Genomic DNA, 23602 nt, shown 5'->3' on the forward strand with positions numbered 1-23602 from the left:
TAACAAAACAAGCGAATAATCTCCACTCATCCAAAATCTCAGGAATAACCAGTAGTGGAGTGCAGACTTACAGAGACTCAGGAAGAGGTTAGACTTTTAGACGCACCTGGACGTTTCTGAATGGTTAGTGGATACATTTATGTAGTGGTTGTGGAGTTACATTGATTCATCTCATCGACTTGCATGTACCGTCATCATGTTTAACTTTTACACAACAGTTCCCTGAGATCTTTATAAGACAGCTGAGACATTTTTGGGTCAAACAGTGTTCAGTGCTCGTCTGTGCTCAACGACAGAACAGTTTACATGCTTTGATCGAACTTTTGCCATTGCGTTAGAACTGGTTACACGGTTGTCTCTTGCGAAAACCAAATGGCGGCGCCGTTGATGAAAACGTGTAGATTAAGGGGTGGTAATATTAAAATAAGATCCCCTTCCTGCGTCAGGAGGAGAGCGAAATCTGAGCGGCTTATTGTCATGCTTGCAGAGAAAGGCTCACCAAAACAAAGTTACTAGGTTGTCACTTTTCACGTTTTCTGGGTTGGTCGATGCACCGGGGACCTGATTATAGCATTTAAACATGGAAAAAGGCAGATTTTCATGATGTCCCCTTTAACATGCGTTTTTTTTGTGAGCAGAACACAAGTGGTCAGTGCTAAATACCAATGAAAATGGGGTCTAAAACGTTTTGTGATCAGATCACTGAAACCACCTGGCACATATGACTACATCGAAACACTCCTGCATCCTGAATGTGAATGTGAGAAAGCGCAACAAAACAAGCAATTCACATTTGGCGCTTCTATGAGAGTAACGTAGTCTAGATGAAGTTCAGACATAAGTGACTATATATATATATACACACACTACTGGTCAAAAGTTTTAGATCGGTAAGATTTTTTTTGTTTTTAAAATAAGTCTCTTCTGCTCACCAAGGCTGCATTTATTTGATAAAAAACAATAATAATAAAAAACCGTAATATTGTGAAATATTATGACAATTTAAAATGACTGATTTCTATTTTAATATATTTTAAAATGTAATTTATTCCTGTGATCAAAGCTGAGTTTTCAGCATCATTACTCCAGTCTTCAGTGTCACATGATCCTTCAGAAATCATTCTGATATGATGATTTTATGCTCAAAAAAACATTCATTATTATTTTAAATGTTGATAACAGTTGTGTAATTTTTTTATTTTTATTCTTTGATAAACAGAAAGTTCAAAAGAACAGCATTTATTTAAAATAGAATATTTTCTAACATTATAAATGTCTTTACTGTCACTTTTGATCAGTTTAACTCATCCTTGATGACTAAAAGTATTGATTTATTTTATTTATTTCCCCCCAAAATAAAATAATATTCTTACTGACCCCAAACTTTTGAACGGTAGTGTTTAATGTTCCAAAAGCTTTAGATTTCAGATAAATGCTGTTCTTTTGAACTTTCTATTAATCAAAGCATCATGAAATAAAAATGTAAATAACTGTTTTCAAAATTGATAATAATCAGTGATTTCTGAAGGATCATGTGACACTGAAGACTGGAGTAATGATGCTGAAAATTCAGCTTTGATCACAGGAATAAATTACACAACTACATATTCACATAGAAAACTTAAATTGTAATAATATTTCACAATATGACTGTTTTGTTTGTATTTTTAATCAAATAAATGCAGCCTTGGTGAGCAGAAGAGAATCAAAAATAAAAAAATCTTACTGACCCCAAACTTTTGACCGGTAGTGTATGTGTTCAAATACATGCTAATATCAGATGGATACGGTAATGCATCCCAGCTGACCACTTGTGATCACCCTGAAACGCATCACCCGGATGTTTAGCAGATTGTCCCAGGTGCTCATCTTCATACAATACAAATAAATGTGGACAGAAACTATAGAGCTAAAAAAAAAAAAAATTGACATAAAAAGGTCCATTTGTACACTATATTCAATTATGGTCTGTCCCTCACACAAGTCTATAGTAGGGCTTCAGAAGAACACTTCTTTTATTGTTTATCTTCCACCACAAAAGACAGACATTCAGGATTTTTAGTGGGCAAAAAAGGTCATTGCGACGTATGAAGCACTGCTCACACGAAAGCCACTGTCAAACCGGCCATCTGCTGGTCAACAAACACGAGCATGGAGAAATCTTTTGCCCTCGCACGAAATTCCAGATTGCGTTGATTCCTACTGAATATCCACAGAAATCCGCCGAACAACAGGTAAATGTGGCTGCACCTTTACAGCACTGATCTACAGTATGTCAGTTTGTGGGAACGAAGGCTGAATCCTATTAACACGAGCACGGCCCTGGAAATATCCCCACAGACATTGTACCATTTATTTAACCTGGAAAAGGAAACATGAGGATCTGCCATAAAATTTCCCCAAGCAAAGGTGGCTGCCAGCGATCTCTCCGGCTCTCGGGGAAGTTAAGTCCGATGCTGGTTCATGCCAAGATACAATCCTGTGTTTTTGTTCTTTTTGGAAAAGCGGGTCCTGCTTTTATTTCCACTAATCAACCAAAGCTTTTTGTCATGTCAAGGTAAACAGAAAGAGAGTAAGAGAAAGAGACACTTACGTGGATCCACCCTTTTGCCATATTTATGTTATACGACTACAGCCAGCAAAAGAGCTTTAAACTAAACACTAAACTGTTTTTCTATCTTCTCAAGCTTCAGTTCACACAACTGCGAAGATATCGGATCAATTTTAAGCAGAAATGTATTGACTCAGCTTTTTAAACAATGTGATCCAACTCAAAGTCCTGCCAACATCTGACTCCTTTAGAGAGGAATTGTTAAAATTCATGAAATGTAGGGCCATTTGCAAGTGTGCATTTTTGAAAGAGATATAGCTAATGGGTTGGAATAAACAATTGACCATGTGGAAATTATGTACCTTTTATTTACAGAAACAAAATGCACAGGAAAAGTGAATGCACACACAGAGACAAACGGACAGAAGCAGTACTTACAGATCTGGTCCAGTGGGTGGGGACTGTCCTGTAAAACACAGATAGGAGGAATTACGGACTAGCGTCTTAACATGATCTTCCCTTAGGGAGCAGCTGTTTTCACAAAGCCTAATTTGCCGTTTCAGCTCAAGAGAAGTTGGAGTGTTATTACGCCAAGATGACTTTTCAGAGAGGCAGGAGGCACGGTGCAAGCGAGCTCCTAAACCTGTCAAAAGCATAATGTGAAATATTGGACGTGCTCCTTGTGGAGAATTTACCGTACGCACATAAAAGGGATCTTTTTTCCCCCCCAGAAGGAAACAGTGGGAAGTAGTTTCTTAAGAAGAGTCCTAATGCAGGAACACTTGAGATTTATGCCGCTGCTTTCCTATAAATATACAGGGATGCCAGGGTGAGATTTGGCGCATGTGGTTGTAAAACAGAGCGGCTTTAGTTTGCTCTGTAAATCAATGGACTCCCCAAATAAGCGAAAATGGGTGAACAGGAAAAGAAAACACTAGAGCTACAATACAGAGGAGAACGCACTGATTGTGGCCCCGACTGTGAGGAACTAAAGAGTGTATAAAAGTCTGAGAGGAGTTTGTATTGGGATACCACACACAGGTATATTTAATTGAGCTGGGTTCATGTGACGCCATCATTCATGGCAATCATTTACAAAAATAACTATGTATTAAAACCAACAAATATCTGCAATGAATGGAAATGTGTGCCTTCTTCCTATAGAGAGCAACAGCAGGGTCCTGGAAGTAAAAACCCCATGCATTTTCTCTGTAGAGAAATTGATTTTTAATGACGGCGTATAAACCTTTCAAAAGAGACCCACAAACCTACAACGTTTACAGAATGAAATCTGCCCCTATGGAAGGCAGTGTGATTTCAGTGTAATTTTTATTATTTAATAGCCAGATTCCGGGTGGAAAAACTACACTACACATAGTCCACCAATCAGAGAAGCCCTGTATCCCCTATTCCCATGAAGCATTGCGAATGATGTCACTGAGTCTCAAAGTACAATACACACTAGTCTCTTTTGCTAAACAAAGAGATCAAAAATCAAACAGTAAACCAGTAATATTGTGTTTAAAATAAATGTTTTCTATGTGAATATTTAGTAAACTATAATTATTCCTGTAATGAAAGTGCATCATTACTCCAGTCTTCAGTGTCACATGATACTTCAGAAATCTCCATGTCTGATTATCATCATGTTGAAAACTCTCATATTTTTGAGGAATCCTGAATTTGTTTCAGGATTCTTTGATGTACAGAAAAAACGGCCTTTATATGAAATCTTTTGTAATGTTATAAATGTCTTTACACTTAAAAAAAAAATCATTTTAATGTGTCTTTGCTGAATTAACGGTTGTGTATACAATATATGTATACAAATATATTTGTACACAACTAAATATTTTGCAAAAAAACATTTTATGTTCAACAAAGGCATTGGTTTGATCTGATCACTTCATTTGCAATGCTTCATGGAACCTGTAGTTCATTCCCCCTTAAAAAACAATGAATAAAAAAAATCATGTGTGTTGTTTTGTAATGTTGGTATTCATTTCAGACCTGTTTTTGGATCACAGATTAAAGGTAAAAAGAAAGAAAAAAGCAGTCATTTACCCAGTCGCACATATAGCACTCCAGTTGCGGAAATAACTTTGATGGAGTTTGAAGCCACACACTGGTAGTATCCGGTGTCGGTGGTGTCCAGGTCTTGGATGCGGAGCTTGGATCCGGCATCGGTCTTGCGGATGGAGATCCGGCCCTGCTCCTGCACCACCGGGGCGTCGTTCTTCAGCCAGCGGATGTTGGGCCGCGGGTGGCCCGCTACTTTGCAGTGTAAAGTGGCTGTCTGGCCCTGCACTATAGTTATATTGTTTGGCGGCTCCACAAACTCCAGGAAATAACCTGAGGGAAAAGGGCAAGGAAGGCTGTTAGAGAGGTCAAAGGTGGAGACCCTGAGCATCAATGCAGGCTTAAGAAGAAATCAACCCCCAATCCTCCTTCAGACGCCCGTGACAGACACTACATTTACACCGTCAAACCATTTAACATTTAAAATGATGTGTTGGTTTCTGCCTCAGGAAAGAGCACTCTCAAGTCTCAGAGAGAAAAAAACATTGTGAATGGAAACAAATGAAGGGCCAGATTGTACTAACAGCGAACATCTTTTGCAGTTAAAAACTACTGTCAGTGAATAATTAGCAAAGAAAAGGCACGGATACAGTTATTTTTGTGCCGGGCCTTGTTGTATATATGCATTTGCTGGAGTTTCCCTTTCAGAGGCTAAATGTATGGGAGGAGAGGGTTAACTAAGGATTGCAGTGGTCAATTTACTGGTGTTTGCAGCATTATTTAATGGCGAAAACATGACTTACATCATACATTCACACATTAAAACCGAACATTTTTAGAATGGAATAAATCCGAGGCTGAACAATTAATCAAATCATGAAATATCAGTGCGATTATCAAATTCCATAGTGTGTGATAAATAGATGCAATGAACACATTCACAGTGCGTTTCAGAGTGAAGCATGGCACTGTTCATTAACACACGAGCAGCTCATGAAAACTGTGTGTTCTGTGTCTCCGAGCGGCAGAAAATACAGCTTTCAGTTTGCAGTAAAACTGCTGTGTGAATAAAAGACTCACTGAAAAATTCACTCAACCAATCTGTTCAACTCCACAACTCCACAACTCCACAACTCCACAACTCCACAACTCCACAACTCCACAACTCCACAACTCCACCCAACGCCCCAATGCCACAACTCCACCCAACTCCCCAACGCCACAACTCCATAGCTACCCAACTCCACAACTTCCCAACGCCACAACGCCACAACTCCACCCAACGCCACAACTCCACAACTCCACCCAACTCCCCAACGCCACAACTCCACAACTACCCAACTCCACAACTACCCAACTCCACAACTCACAACTCCACAACGCCAAAACTACCCAACTCCACAACGCCGCAACTCCGCAACTCACAACTCCACAACGCCACAACTCCACCCAACGCCCCAACGCCACAACTACCCAACTCCACAATGCCACAACTCACAACTCCACCCAACTCCCCAACGCCACAACTCCACAACTACCCAACTCCACAACGCCACAACTCCACAACGCCACAACTACCCAACTCCACAATGCCACAACTCCACAACTCCGCAACTCACAACTCCACAACGCCACAACTCCACCCAACGCCACAACTCCACCCAACTCCCCAACGCCACAACTCCACAACTACCCAACTCCACAACTCACAACTCCACAACGCCAAAACTACCCAACTCCACAACGCCGCAACTCCGCAACTCACAACTCCACAACGCCACAACTCCACCCAACGCCCCAACGCCACAACTACCCAACTCCACAATGCCACAACTCACAACTCCACCCAACTCCCCAACGCCACAACTCCACAACTACCCAACTCCACAACGCCACAACTCCACAACGCCACAACTACCCAACTCCACAATGCCACAACTCCACAACTCCGCAACTCACAACTCCACAACGCCACAACTCCACCCAACGCCCCAACGCCACAACTACCCAACTCCACAACTCCACAACTCACAACTCCACCCAACTCCCCAACGCCACAACTCCACAACTACCCAACTCCACAACTACCCAACTCCACAATGCCACAACTCCACAATGCCACAACTCCACAATGCCACAACTCCACAACTCCGCCCCAACGCCACAACTCCCCAACTCCACAATGCCACAACTCCACAACGCCACAACTCCACAACGCCACAGCTCCACAACGCCACAACGCCACAGCTCCACAACGCCACAACTCCACAACGCCACAACTCCACAACGCCACAACTCCACAACGCCACAACTCCACAACGCCACAACTACACAACGCCACAACTCCACAACTACCCAACTCCACAATGCCACAACTCCACAATGCCACAACTCCACAATGCCACAACTCCACAACTCCGCCCCAACGCCACAACTCCCCAACTCCACAATGCCACAACTCCACAATGCCACAACTCCACAACGCCACAACTCCACAACGCCACAGCTCCACAACGCCACAACTCCACAACGCCACAACTCCACAACGCCACAACTACACAACGCCACAACTACACAATGCCACAACTCCACAACTCGGGTTTCAGTTTGACATTGGGAAACTACAGCCAGTTTGATTGCAGTATTCCAGTTCGCTCCAACAGCTGATTGAGTTTTTTTTTTTGCAAAAACGAATCAAACAGAAGAGAGAAACATTTCAAATTTACAATCATTCCCTCAGCCGTTGTTTTAGAAAAACCCTTGCTGCAGTTTTAACTCGTTCTTTTGTTATTTGATGTCAAGGTAATACAAAGTATAGTGAAATGTACATTTTGAATAATTGAAATATGTACAAAAAAACCTTTGCTAGACTGACAATATGGTCACACTTTAGAATAAGAGTCCAGTTCTCACTATTAACTAACTATTAACTATGACTATTGCGTATTAATTGCTTATTAATAGTTAGTAAGGTAGTAGTTAAGTTTAGGTATTGGGTGGATTAATGGATGTAGTCAGAATATGTTCATGCAGAAGAAGGCATTAATATGTGCATTTTAAATAAACAGCACAATATCCTAGTAATGTACATGCTTACAAGCAACTAGTTAATAGTGAGAATTGGACACTAAAGTGTTACTGACAATGTTATTAACTGTGAAAACACATCATCACAGTCTGTGAAAAGAGTCTAATGTGTTTCTAATATGCCAGTTACTCAATATTAACATATTTATTGAAATGTTGTGTAAATGCGGCCTCTCCTTACGCCAACAATTCCTCAGAAAACACTATTGCTAGTTGTAATGTGACATTCTCAAATTAATAACAGAAGCTTGGACACCGACATCTTTTGAACTATCAAATCTGCGGCGTAAGAAAGTCCACAAACAAGAGCTTCTTTTCGACACTTCGACAAGTTAAATACCTCTTTCATTCACATAAACTACTTGTTCTATGAACTGTTATAAAACTCTGGCTAATGTGATATTGCTTCATTAGCCGCTCCAGGATTTTTGCTCTCCTACCAAGAATTTTCAATTTGCAACATCACATTTTTGTGTTTGTTTTAGTTGAAGTTTTTGTCTCATTTCCGAATGTAGAAGATAAACAGGAGCCGGCCGGTCAAGCTCTGACCCCTGCATTAGATGGCAGAATCTGAAATGAACTACTCAACTCAGGGAAAGCACATCTGGATTAAACAACGCCAGCTTCAGCTCAAAACAAACATCTTCTGTTGAGTGGTCCCATCCTGACAACTGCGGATGAAAGGAATGTCTCAGGAGGGGTTTTGTTTGTTTTGGCGAACCTATGATTTGTAGACCTAAGCAGTGTAGCAAACAAACCCTGAAACAGCCATTCATTTTGGGTAGAGCAGAGCTTCACAAATGTGCAGGACAGCAGTTCATAAAACACCCCAAAATCATTTCAAAGTAGGACTTTTACAATATATTTTGAATACCGTGGCTACAAGAATTCACAGTTACAATATGAATTGAAATATTAAGTTCGGGTGTTTTCAAATTCATTTTTCTTGTTTACTTTGTGTTTTCACAACAAAAAATTGTAATGCTCAAAATATGTGTTTAGGAAAGTGGAACGAGAGTTTGTTTCCTGCAGACTGGGGAATATAACACACACACACACACACACACTGGCGAGACGACCTTTCTTCTCCGACATGGTTTTGAGCGACAGCAGCAGAAACACACGGTCTTTCTTTTTTTTTGTTTTATGACAAGCAGCAACCAGCATTCAGGTGCAATAGCGAACACTACTATGTTGGAGTGTCAACCAATATTTACAATATTATTGTGTCATTTTATATAATATATAAAAGTTATATAATATTATATAACCAATATTGCAAATCCCCTATTTCAAAGACTCTGCAATCTTTCTCTATATCGCCATTCTTTAACCCTCTGCATTGTAAATTTCTCACATATTTCAGTAAATTTCAAGCTAGATAAATGTCTGTCGAGGAAGATTTATCTTGCCAGTGATTAGGCTAAACATTCTGTTAAATACTGAGGGAAAAAAACCTGTCAAACATGAAAGTATTCTGCATTGATTTAAGAAATAGGCTCTTATATAGAACCTCTTTGGCATTAAGCATTATTTAAAATTTATTCGAGGACCCTGTGGTTTCCCTATTGAACCCCATTAAACTTTTTTTTTTATAGTAATAAAACTTAGTTAGTTCAGTTAGAGAACAAACACTACAGTTAAAAACTGAACAAGCCGAACAAGAGGATTCAGATTTCACCTCACTCGACTGACAAGTCGAAAAATACAAACAAAACAGTCATATTGTGAAATATTATTCCAATGTAAAACAGCTGTTTTCTATGTGAATATATAGTAAAGTGTAATTTATTCCTGTGATCCAAGCTGAATTTTCAGCATCATTACTCCAGTCTTCAGTGTCACATGATCCTTCAGAAATCATTATAATATGCAGATTTTATGCTAAAAAAACATTCATTATTATTATCAATGTTGAAAACTGTTGTGTACAAATTTTTCTCAAAATTCTTTGATGAATAGAAAGTTCAGAAGAACAGCATTTATCTGAAATCTAAAGCTTTTGTAACATTAAACACGACCGTTCAAAGTTTGGGGTCAGTAAGAATTTTATTTTAATTTTTTGGGGAAATAAATAAAATAAATCAATACTTTTATTCATCAAGGATGAGTTAAACTGATCAAAAGTTACAGTAAAGACATTTATAATGTTAGAAAATATTCTATTTGAAATAATGCTGTTCTTTTGAACTTTCTATTCATCAAAGAATTTTGGGAAAATTTGTACACAACAGTTTTCAACATTGATAATAATAATGAATGTTTTTTGAGCATAAAATCTGCATATTAGAATGATTTCTGAAGGATCATGTGACACTGAAGACTGGAGTAATGATGCTGAAAATAATCAATCAATCAATCAAAACAATCATTTTAAATTGTCATAATATTTCACAATATTACTGGGGTTTTTTTTATCGTTTTTTTTATCAAATAAATGCAGCCTTGGTGAGCAGAAGATACTTCTTTTAAAAACCAAAAAAATCTTACTGACCCCAAACTTTTGAACGGTATATGGCGATTGTATTGTCAATGGACTCGTCAATGGACTCGTCAAGGAATGTAATTAGTTTTAAAATAGCAGTGTCTGGCCCCGGTGAGTCAGAGGCCTCCTCCTCTTCACAAAGACATGAGAGATGACTCGATGGTGTGGAAGTGAGAAATGCAACAGCACTGCATGATGGGACAACAGAGAAAGTGACAGCAAAAGGGCAAAGAGAAGAGGCGATGGGCCTGGGTAACCTCAGCCTGAACAGTGTGAGCTCATAGCATGTCCAGAGCCAGACGGAGCTCAAACAAACAGTCGTGTGCTCAAGAGCCAGACCTCAGCCTTATCAAGCAGACATGAAATGTGCTGCGCTCTTGAACCTGATCTGAGATCATATCTCCACAACCCACAGCCATCATAAGGGTGGTATGTAGCCTTAAATGGGTTGACACGCAGTTGCCAAGTTGTCCAACCCACGCATGAATGACTACAAGAGCAAGCATAGAGTTTTTAGGCAACGCATCCAAACGTGTGGCCTTTCAAAGTGTATAGTGTGCTCGATACATGCACACTACAGAGATTCATCTTCATCTAGTGTCTGCGCTATTTCTCTCCAGAAGTTATGACGGATACAAATGTCTTGGTACTAGACTTGCGTGTATGTCTTCATCCCCTCACAGAAGTGCTCGTAATTGCAGGCATCTATTGTTGTTGCCTTCTCCAGTATTTTGTTTTTTTGATTTTGTCAGTGTCGCCACCTTCAGGATCAACTAATTACAGCAAAAAAAATCAGCGTGCATATGGTTGTGGGCTGCATATGGAGGACAAGAGGTTAGAAAAATCACATAATGCACTGTATGAATATCCTAGCCAATGGGCTTTTCAAACTTTCAAACTATTATCAGTTATTAATCTATTAAATAGATTAAATTAGGTTAAACACATTTTTGTTTTTGTATCAACCAAAGTATACTTTGGACTTAAAGGATTAGTTCACCCCAAAATGAAAATTTCCTAATAATTTACTCACCCCAATGCAATCCAAGATTTCCACGTCTTTCTTTCCTCAGTGGGAGAGAAATTATGTTTTTTGAGGAAAACATTTCTGGATTTTTCTTCTAAAAATGGACTTCATTGGTCACCATCGTTTTTAAGTCCAAATCAATGCAGTTTCAAAAGTCTTTGAAGTGTTTAAACGGGCTGTACGCGATCACAGCTGAAGAAGAGGTTGTTATCTAGAGAAACTATAAAATATATATAATTTATAATAATAATAATAATAATCATTCGTTACATTTATATAGCGCTTTTTCTGAGACCTCAAAGCGCTTTACATAGAAGGGGGGAATCTCCTCAACCACCACCAATGTGCAGCATCCACTTGGACGATGCGACGGCAGCCATATTGCGCCAGAACGCCCACCACACACCAGCTTACTGGTGGAGAGGAGACAGAGCGATGAAGCCAATCATATGAAGCCAATCTTATAGACTTTTTACCTTCAATAGTTCGGATTGAGCTGATCAACAAACGGACAGGGAACTACGTCATCACGTTGAAAGGTCACGCCGGCGCCGGCAATACTATTTGAACTACTATTCATATTCATCAGAATGTTATTCATATACTATTCATTTTCACTGAATACTATTACTATATATATAATAGCAAACAATACTATTTGAACTATCCTCCTACGTACGGTCGCATTGTAAACAGTGGGGCGGTTCTTCTGCCGGCGCCGGCGCGACCTTTCAACGTGATGACGTAGTTCCCTGTCCGTTTGTTGATCAGCTCAATCCCAACTATTGAAGGTAAAAAGTCTATAAATGATATATATATTTTGAAAATGACCTATCGTTTCGCTAGATAACAACCTCTTCTTCAGCTGTGATCACGTACAGCCCGTTTAAACACTTCAAAGACTTTTGAAACTGCATTGATTTGGACTTAAAAACGATGGTAACCAATGAAGTCCATTGTTAGAAGAAAAATTCAGAAATGTTTTCCTCAAAAAACATAATTTCTCTCCCACTGAGGAAAGAAAGACATGGATATCTTGGATGGCATTGGGGTGTGTCAATTATTAGGAAATTTTCATTTTGGGGTGAACTAATCCTTTAAAGCAACTCTAGAAACACCATTCAATTAGGAACAACGTGAAACCATAATGATCCTGAGGCAGATAATTCAACAGTCAACAAAAGACGACAGGTATAAGCCACAACAGCACGCACAAAACACACCAGCAAAACAAGGCAGCGTTGACAAGATCTGCATCCCATCACAGAAGATTTGTAAAGCAGCTGAGGCATGAAAGGCCCGTTTGTGTCGCACACCCAAACGGAGAAAGTGAGGAGATGCTGTGAAAACACGAGCAGCCTGAGAGAAAGAGCGAGAGGTAAAGGCAAGTCGTTACAGGCACTGCTATCTATAATGGGTGTGGAAACATGAGCGAGGGTGTTGTGATCATGCTCAGATGACGTTCTGAAGACATGACATAATGAGAGAGTCTACTACTGTACATGAGTGTGTTCCACACCAGTGAAGCACAGCGCTCTCTCCAAACACCGTCTGAGGAGGCTAGACTTACACTCAGCTCAGGCCAGCATGTCACAACAAGCAGATTGTGAAAATAATATTACACAAGTCCATTATCTCTGTGTGCCAGTGCAACTGAATCACAAAAAGCACACTAAACAAAAGTACAAGCCTGCACCTATTGCGAAGATGCTGTACTTGCAATCATGAGGGTCACGGTGTGTACAGTACAAAAGTAAAGCATTCGTTTGTGTCAGACCAGGAAAAGTTGGAGTAAAACAATAGGAGTTTTGTGCTGTGATTCACAATATAATACAACAAAAAAAAAAACTACAAGTATATATTTCAAATGTCATGCAGTCGTTTATGAAAATAAAAATGAAAATACAAAATAAAATAAAAACTTTAAAACTCCTAGACGCCTCTCTCTGCATCTCAGGTTTGGCGAGTGCATCTCGCAGGCGAGGTTAAGTGGGTTTGACTATTTGTGGCCGGCCATGATTGGAACGATAAACAACACAAGCAGTGCTGGCAGGCCACCATTACCCTTCGTATAACCAGCCTCTGGCCTTCAAACAACACACTAAACGCTACATTTACACTTTCAATATTTTAAGATGAATAAAGGGGATTTTAAGGGCGAATGAAAGAAAACTTTTGCAATGCATCACAAAGACAATTTTAAAGATAAATCTTTTTTTGTCTATAGTTGTTTTCAGTGGATACTTAAATATAACACTATTTGTAGCAGACGTCGCCAAGTTATTACTGATCAAACATCCCAAACATGTTATTAAAATGATGGAGGAATATGCAGACCTGAAGCCAGCCTTGTGAAAAAGAAGTAGGCTTTAAAGACTTTTAAAAATAGTGTGGAAATAATATATTTTAATGGAAGAATACTTAAGTTTGAACAGAATGTTTTGGACACTTAATGGCAAGAGGTTAAAACAATTATTTAAAATGTACTTTAATTTGACATTATTACAAAGTGCACTTTTAAAAAGTGTGTAAACCCTTTAGAACCTGAAGCTAAAACAGGTGTTTCTCACATAATCTGATTTTTTTACTGTAAAATTCTAAAACAAAGTGCTATCTTCATGGTGTCATCTTTTTCAGAAAAAAAATTAGCTTTCACAAATTACAGTTATTGACCATTACTGTGTGTGGTGAGTTTGTAAATATAATTTAAATAGACAAAAAAAAAAAGACAAAAAAAAGAATAAATTTACTGATTTTTATTTAGAAAAAGAAGAAAAAAAACTGGAGAAAAAAAAATCACGAACGGAAGAAACTAACACTTTAAAGTTGAAAAATGAACTATAATACATATATACAAGTCTTTTTTGTGACATTGGGTTGCACAGTTTTCATATAGGACACTTTTTTTCACACACACACACACACACACATATACAAATGCATGCATACATAGGCACGCACACATACACATGCTAAGATACTTGAAAGAGTAACGGCCAATCACCTCCCACGTTTCATTAAAAATCATCCTAATCCTTCTGCTGTCTACCACTTCTTTCGCCATGTATTTGTTAGTTTCTTTTATTAAATTATGCAATCCAAAACACTCTAACCTGTTCAAATCCTTCCTTCCCGCTCTGCCAGAAAGCTGCTGTCATGTCCTGACGGAATTACGGTAATAAGCCGTATATTGCCGAAAGCGCACGTTTTCTACTGTCAGGGGCAATTTGAATGGTTTTGATAGTGCAAACGGTTGAAGAGTTACGGTAAAATGAATACAGCTTGCTGGTGTGTGTCGGCGACGACACAGCCGGTTTAAAAGTGTGTTAAAGTGCCCCTATTATGGTTAGCGAACAACTTGACACGCCCTCAAACATGTCTACTTGTGTTAATCATCAATCGGTAAGCATTAGGAAGCCTCCGGATGGATCTGAGGTTTCCGACATGTGCTGTACACTGTAGACAGGGGTTCTCAACCCTGGTCCTCGAGGGCCACTTTCCTGCAGAGTTTACCTTGATCAAACTCACCTGCCTGTAGCTCTCTCGTAATCCTGAAGAGCTTAATTAGCTGGTTCAGGTGTGTTTGATTAGGGCTGGAGCTAAACTCTGCAGGAAAGTGGCCCTCAAGGACCAGGTTTGAGAACCCCTGCTGTAGACGATCACAGCAGACTGGGCCATCTGACCAATCAGAGCAGAGTAGACCAGTCACAACAGACTGGGCCATCTGACCAATCAGAGCAGAGTAGACCAATCACAACAGACTGGGTCATCTGACCAATCAGAGCAGAGTAGACCAATCACAACAGACTGGGTCATCTGATCAATCAGAGCAGAGTAGACTAATCACAACAGACTGAGCCATCTGACCAATCAGAGCAGAGTAGACTAATCACAACAGACTGGGCCATCTGACCAATCAGAGCAGAGTAGACCAATCATAACAGACTGGGTCATCTGACCAATCAGAGCAGAGTAGACCAGTCACAACAGACTGGGCCATCTGACCAATCAGAGCAGAGTAGACCAATCACAACAGACTGGGTCATCTGACCAATCAGAGAAGAGTAGACCAATCACAACAGACTGGGCCATCTAACCAATCAGAGCAAATAACCAACAAATGTCCTGTCGAGGAACACTGTTAACAGTCACAACTGGTTATCGAATGTGGAGACATAATATTCTACTGAACAACACTTTATTATGCGCCTGCTTAGATAAAAATTTTTTTTAACGTTTTTCTTACTAACATGCTTTGCAGCCGCTGTGAATGTTTATCTTGGTACGAGTTTATACTGGTAATGCATGGTTTAGAAACGCTGCCCTTCATACTCTCCTGAAAACTATTACTGCCTCCTCTCGTCCCCAGATCCCTTAGTCCCACGGCCAACACACACACACACACTCTGCAGCGCTGCGCCAGAGCAAAGCGCTGGGTTCTCCTGAAGCCCTCAGATTTATGCACACGGAGAGCAGAAACACACACACACACACACACACTCCTGCTCCACACACACACACTCCTGCTCCACACAGCAGGCCGTATTTCAGGAGCCGAACCTTATCATGAACACCCATCATGAGTCGGTTTCCATTGATTTGAATTATTAAAGTCACATTGGTTCTCATGGTTGGATATGACACCTCAGTCTGAATAAGACCAATGGAGGATAAACGCAGAGCTTCCGCAGAGGGGAAGATGTTCAGTTCAGAACATGTACAATAAAGCCTATGGTTTACTAATGATAAAGTTGTAATAAGAGTCCACTAGAGTGGACTCTCTAGAGTCCACACCACAGCTACAGCGATAACATCACAGAGGAACGATATCATTAGCATTACTCTCACGCTGCGGCCCAGTTCACACACTTACACTACGCCCTGAAGTATGTGCTCTTTGTGTGAGGAAAAACTGCATACTTCTGAGTGTGTAGCAGAAGAGCAGACGAGCTTCAAGACATACCATCAAGCCATGAAATTGAGTATTTAATGGACACTGTGTCACAGAGTTACGGTGCATCCCGTAAACTGGCCTGTCAATCATCTTCTCAGTTAAAATCCTCAACAATACTTTTCATTTCCTACCGTATTGGAGACATATTTTTGCATAATGCATTTAAAAATGAATGGCCATACAGATCTTCCTAAAAAATTACATTGTTGTTGCAGATTAAATATAACATGGATTACATTCAATAAATATTTTTTGTCAGGTTAAATGTTGATTATTAGTCACTCAAACCGTTGCACGCGCACATCCGTAATGTTTGTAGTTTAACACTCGTGTTTGAAGGAACCGAATCCTCCAGAGAGCAATGGGTTGTGGGTAATATTAGCCGTTACAGTGAGCGCGGATCCACACTTCCAAAATCTAAATAGTAGAGCATCCGGGGACCAGGGACACACTTACTGTAATCTCACATACTGTTTAGGATGGATAGTATGGACATTTGGACGCAGGGTCAGTGTGTGTTCTCTCAGTGAACTCTAGTGCGGATTATTTAAATAAGTGTGAACGCTGCCATCTGAACCAAACAAGCGGACCGAGACGCTGAAAATTGGGTCTCACTCTGCTTACAAATGAACTCTGGTGCAGTTCAACAGAAATATGAGCTCAACACGGGTCAAAGACATCTAAACGAACCAAAAACAGGACATGATGTCACACGATAAAAAGGACAGAATGCTTAAGCACTATGAGTGGAACAGTACATGTATTCGTATTGAACCGAAACGGTACGTGCGTCACGGTTCGGTGCATAAATTTACACGGAGAATACACGGTATAAAAATAAATAAAACTCGCGTGCAAATTAATTAATGTAATGCGGAACTACTGTTAGATACGCGGGTTCTTTAGGGACACCTAATCTTTAGCTCCGCCTTAGCTCTGAAGCAGGCTGCGATGTAAAGATTGCAATGCTGGAATATGCTGTGTGTGTGTGTGTGTGTGTGTGTGTGTGTGTGTGTGTGTGTGAGAGAGAGAGAGAGAGGCGCGGGCGCGATCGAAAAGTCGCAAAGTGTTTACTTATATTGTGTGTGTGTGTGTGTGTGTGTGTGTGTGTGTGTGTGTGTGTGTGTGTGTGTGTGTGTGTGTGTGTGTGTGTGTGTGATTCCTGCCGCTGTTTTGACTCCTTTACACATTTTATAAGCTTTTCAGGAGTTCTCAGCTGCTCATGATACCATCATATATAGGCTAAGCACATCCAACGAGCGCATTTAGCCCAGAACACAGCTTTGTTTTGGATGTTCGGTAAGTTTAGTTGAAAAATATATGTCATAAAAAAAAAATGTTTTTCTATCTTTATTAAAGGTATAGCGGAGGATCTTTCCAAATTTTAGATAAGACCCGCCCTCTCCACTTTTTGAAAAGTTTGATTGATTCACTAGAATGATTGACAATTAGGAGGACCAATAGTTTAGACTACCCACCAGGAAGTAAAACATCCTCTGCTATACCTTTAAGTTCGGTGTCAAAAATGACAATGTGAATCCTAATGTATCATTATCATTTGTATTTTGTATGACCAAAAGAAACAAGCGAACCGAACTACAAATGTGAACACAACCTCAGAAAGTTTTTTTCTTTGCCAGCCAATCAGAATCCACATGACTTTAAAGAGCCTGAGCTTAAAGCAGCAGTTTATACAGTAATTAACTGAATGTTATCGCTCATTTGGACGCTGATATAGTTATCGTTCTTGGTGTAAAAAGGTCTTAAAAGCCAATCAGATCATTAGATGTTTAATATACAGCTAGGTGAGTGGGATTTTTCTCCAAAGATATTTCATAGATGGAGCTAACTATCATAACGCTCAAACAATACAGAAATTGAGCATCAGTAAATAACTACAGAATTTGCATTTGGGGGCAAACTTTTGATTCGAATTTTCCAAATTGGGTGTTTGTGTGATTGTGATAATGTCAGATGTTAATTAAACTGCACCATGATTATAGAACATGTTCATTAAAAGGCAATATAAATGCACAGTGTTAGTGTGAGTGGTTAATCTCAGGATGAGGGTTTAATGAGGCCTTGTGCTTCAGTACCTTCAGCTGTGGGCAGTCCTCCGCTCTGGGCCTCAGCGAGAGCCTCCACCTCTCCAGACTCCGACAGGTTCACATCGGACGCTGGGAAGCAGAGAGCAGACTGTGAGCAGGAGAGTCCAAGGAATAACAAGATGTGCTCTCAAATGATTACATCAAATATTCCGCCCGTTTCTTCAATATTATTCAATTATGAAACTTTAGCATCTGTTCTGATAAACACATAGAAGTAACTTGTAAAAATGGATATTTAGAATTCGTAATTCTAGAATATATACAATACAAATCCACAACAACTAAATAGGTTATTAAAAAAAATACCACCTTTTCTACGTAGTCAATAACAATTAAGTATTTTTGTGAGGCATATAAAATCAAAAGTCTAAGAAGTGTAATACAGATTAAACCGATATGAATACAAGACATGCATATTTCCAAGAAATTGGCATGTTAATTTTTTTTTTTTAAGATTTCTTATTTTCCTCTTGGATCATATTTTGCACTAACAAAAAGAAAATATGAGTAAGAAAACATCCGACTGAGAGTAAGGGTCTCTACACTGGAAAATTACACAAGCAAAAGCAGCTTCGAGCCTGCATGTTTTATCTAAAGGGGTTTAATTCATCCTTCATCTGTTCCAAGAAGAGCATCATATTTATCATAAACCCTCTGAGATCATATTCCTGCTGACGCTGTGGTTTGTGAGATGCTACATAAAGACCCTACAGTAATCACACAGCCAACATGAGCGCAGTTCAGATGGTAACCGGGCCGGTGTTTAACAAGCTCACTGTATGTGGTTAAGGGCAAATTACATCCTTGTTTAACAGTGTGAAACGACTTCCTTCTGAGACTGAAAACAACATGAGAACCATTACATATGAGAAACATAGTGCATAATTTATGCTCCGTTAACATAATGTTGCAATGCACCCTCAATTACTTCTTTGTTTAATCTGTTCCAGTAAATTACATTTTATTTAATTTTTTTTTCATAATGAGCAAATTATCCTCAAATAAAAGAAAGCTGAGAATGTGCCTTAAAGACCACATTATACATGCTGTAAACAGCTGGTCTAGCACTGCTGTATTGGAGTTGTATTTCATAATGCACTGCCAGCTGAACCATTAGTGAGTGATTAGGACTCATCCACACAGTCCTAACAAACACACCACATGGAAGACATTAGATGGGTCATATTTCACCCCAAACGTACTGCGATACAGATCCCATCCTGTTTCTGTGTTTACAGAATATACTTTGATGCATTGTGGTAGTAAAGCAATCGGATTGGGCGTGTGTAAAGGTGCCGAAAGACACGTCATCCAACTATTGATGCAAAATATACATTAACATTTTATCTAAATACACATATCTAATGCATATTTTAACATTTATCTGTGCTAAAACAAAGAACTGCAAATATTAGGAGGACCCCGATGAAGTTGATGACTCTCCTTAACAAACACTGATTCTTTAAGACTTTAATATACCATCTTGAATGATTATCTGCCATAACACACACAGATGGTGTCTTTCAGAGCCGGCGATGGCTCGGGCAGAGCCCACACCAGGGTTTAAAAACACACATCTTTCTTGTAGTTGAGAAGTTTAATTCACCTATAAATTATTTTGAACACTCCAATGCCTGAAACTTTTGCACAATCCAAAGGCATGAGTCACATAACAGAAATGGATGCTTTCTGAATGTACACATTTTTCAAGAATGCATTAGTGGATTATTAATGGAATCAACACAGCAGAACTGGTCTGGAAAGGCATTATCATAAGAGCATATTTCTAGCTCAACTGATGTGAAATTCAAAATACTCCTGCACTATCAATCAATCAATCAATCAATCAATAAATAAATCAATAAAAAATAAATAGTTTTAATATGTCATAAAAATGTAGATGGTCACATCATGTCTCCCCATAAATGAGAAACTCTAAAGGACAATCACTATTGCGATAAAGTTTTAATAATCTTTCTAATTCTATGAGGATGTCGTCACCACAGCTATAACTATAACGTCACTTATCTGATAATCGTTGGACTCACTATTAGAATGATATTTCACTGATTTTGATTTCAATGATTTGATGAATCTCAATGATTTTCCACCTGATGAACGATAAATGCTTTTACAGTACAGGCCAAAAACTTGGACACATTACTATTTTTGAAAGAAGTTTCTTCTGCTGATCAAGCCTGCGTTTATTTGATCAAAAATACAGATTTTTTTTTTTTATATTGTGATATATTATTACAATTTAAAATAATTGGTTTTCAATTTATTATACTTTAAATTATCATTTATTTCTGTGATGCAAAGCTGAATTTTCAGCATCATTACTCCAGTCTATCACATGATCCTTCTGAAAATCCACATGAAATCATTCTAATATGATGATTTATTATGAGTGTTGGAAACTAATATATTTGATGAATAAAAGGTTAAAAAGAACTGCATTTATTCAAAATAAAAATATTTTTTCTAATAATATAAATCTTCTTTACTATCACTTTTTATCAATTTAACACATCCTTGCTGAATAAAAGTATTGATTTATTTTAAAAAAATAATAATAATAATTACCGACCAGTCGTGGTCGTCTTTTGTATTGCTGTTACAAAAGATTTCTATTTTTAAAACATTTGCTTCTTTTTTATTATTTAATTCTTTTTACTTTTTATTCATTAAAGTATCCTAGAAAAAGTATCACAGGTTATGAAAAAATATTAAGCAGCAGAACTGTTTCCAACTTTGATAATGAATCATCATATTAGAATTCTGAAGGATCATGTGATAGACAGGAGTAATGATCCTGAAAATTCAGCTTTGCATCACAGAAATAAATGATAATTTAAAGTATAATAAATTGAAAACCAATTATTTTAAATTGTAATCATATAATCACAATATATATATTAAAAAAAATCTGTAATTTTGATCAAATAAATGCAGGCTTGATGAGCAAAAGAAACTTCTTTCAAAAACATTAAAAATAGTAATGTGTCCAAACTTTTGGCCTGTACTGTACATCCAATCAGAATCCGCTCGACTTCAGAGAGTTCGCTTACAATAAACTGAACGTTATTGACGGTTGGTCTGGACGCTAATATAGTTATCGTTCTTAGTGTAAACTAGTCTTAAGTCACTGAGTCAGTATAAATAATTAGGCAGATCTGTAGTAAATCTCTGAGGAAAGCGTATTATGCAGAAAGATGAGGCTTGCCTCCACAATTACAGTTGTGTTTAATAAAAAAAAAATGAAAACCATTTATTTAATTTGTAAAAAAAACTAAAAACACATGTAATTTAGCACCTCTGAGCACTGGACAGGTGTTTCCGCTCTCAAATACTGTGCAGAAGGACTTCTGGTCCTGGAACAGCCAGAGGCACTATAAAGTGAATAATTAGGCTGACTTTGGCCAGGAGTTGTGGGAGCGAATGGAGATGAATATATGAATAAGCATGTTATTGGTCTGGAAAGCAAGGCGATTTACATGCACACACTGACTGACAAACAAAGACCAAGTTGATCATTTAAGTTTAATAAATTCATTTAATTCTGATAAAATTCACAAATCCATCTATTACTGGTTTTGAGCTCGCTTAAATGTGCTCTGCTAGTCGCCTCATTCCACTCACCATTTGTTGTACACGTACTACAACAACAATCATGCTACTAAACAAAAAATATAGTGCTTTAAAAGGTGAATACGATTTTTTTTAACCTTAAAATACATTCTTCAATCTCAGTTTAATACTCAAATTATATCAACCCTGTTCCTGGAGGACCCAAGCTGTTCACTTGTAGATTCATGTTCAACCAGCTTGCATGTTAAGTTAATGTGAGCATTGATATTGCATAATAATGCAAGTTAATCTAATTTTTGTATCAGTTTTTTGAGCAAACTGAAAAGGTTATATATAATTACTTACTATACACCAAAACAAGTCGTGTATATGTGCTGAGAAAGAAGAAATCTCACAGAGAGAACACTAATGACTGCAATAATGACTTGACATTTAAATTTTACAACAAAATATAAATTAAAAACACTACATAGAGCTAAAACATGCAATATTTCCCTAAAACAAACATTCATGTCATCATGACTCCCCATGCTTTGACCCAAAATACAAATTATTCAAGATTATTCTATTTTTCTGAGACACCCAAGTCTGGATTCACGGAAAACTCATTAAGAAGTTATGACATTTCTGGGTTTAATTGTAAAATGTTTTTAAGAATCCTCTTGATTTTTTTTCTAAATTTCTTAAATTCCAAAATTCTGAAGAAAATGAATGGCTTTCATTCAACTCAATGACAAACACCTCAAAGGCCTGCAGATCACTGTAATAATCATAATAAGCATGCACAATATTGTCTTGATGGGAGTTCAGCACACCGAGTCAAGTTTTTAAATGCGTTTTCTTTAGTGACGTCTCTCTGGTCCCGGTATCTTATCAGTTCCCGGGCCGCCTCTACTCACGGGCTGAACCTGCGGCCCAGATCAGGGATCAGCACCACACTGGAGCGAGGCCAACAAAAGGCCCAGTGTCGAGACCTGGGAAAAGACGCTGATCTAATTATTTTGGCTCGGGGTGCCTGCGAGCACTCAAGCCTCTGAATCACCACCTTTCACAGCGGATTCTCCTTTCTCAGCGAGTTGCTGGCCTGGCAACTGTCTGCACGCAGGCACTCATAAAGAGGTGATGTCTGCGTACGCCGAGCCCCCGTGGGAGCGTCCGGCTCCAGGACGGGGGAAACACACCCTCGGCCAGACGGAGAATGTAGAAGCTTGTTAACACTCCATCTCGTCCTCTGGAGAACCGTTTAGGCAGGAACCGGTTGCCAGATTCATAAAATCAACGAGTGGGATAAAGAGGAGAAACTTTGGAGAAGCTGAAAAACAACACCGTTAAGAACCCGTTTAGTTTAACTGTAACAAATCGAGAAGGACATTGCCTTCTCTTCCACGGATTAGATGTTTAGTGCATGACCATATATGAGAAACTGTGCTTTTAAAAGAGGGATTCTGTTCTTTCTGGGTTTTCTGACTGGGCACATTCCTCCTGGCCTTATTCAATCGCTCAATCGTCAGATCTGATCTGCAAAAAGACACCAAGACAGTTCACTCCCAGACCTGGATCACCAGCACATCTGCTGATGCACTTATTAGCAAGAGGTGCCAAGCATGAAAAACAGCTCCTGGTTCCTGACAAGCACATAAGCAATGACCTGGTGAAAGGATCGTTACGACATTCCTCAGACGCTTGTTTTCTTACCTTGCTCTTTTGAAGAATTAAAACCCCCAAAACAAGTTTCCTTAGATCCAGTTACACAACAGCTGGTTGATATGGTTAGTGAGGT

General features: G+C 38.8%; 1 protein-coding gene across 1 annotated transcript in view; it reads right to left on the bottom strand.

Moving 5' to 3' along the window:
* ror2 (receptor tyrosine kinase-like orphan receptor 2) overlaps positions 1-23602 on the bottom strand; it is a 90323-nt gene that overhangs the window by 13510 nt on the left and 53211 nt on the right. The window contains exons 2-4 of the mRNA XM_082156847.1: positions 18220-18300; positions 4616-4903; positions 2990-3017 (exon numbers count right to left, since the gene is read on the bottom strand). Coding sequence (XP_082012973.1) covers positions 2990-3017; positions 4616-4903; positions 18220-18300 — 397 coding nt within the window. The remainder of the gene's footprint in view (positions 1-2989; positions 3018-4615; positions 4904-18219; positions 18301-23602) is intronic.

The sequence above is a fragment of the Leuciscus leuciscus genome (genome assembly GCF_965113295.1).
Source record: "Leuciscus leuciscus genome assembly, chromosome: 24".
In the NCBI taxonomy this organism is placed as follows: Eukaryota; Metazoa; Chordata; class Actinopteri; order Cypriniformes; family Leuciscidae; genus Leuciscus; species Leuciscus leuciscus.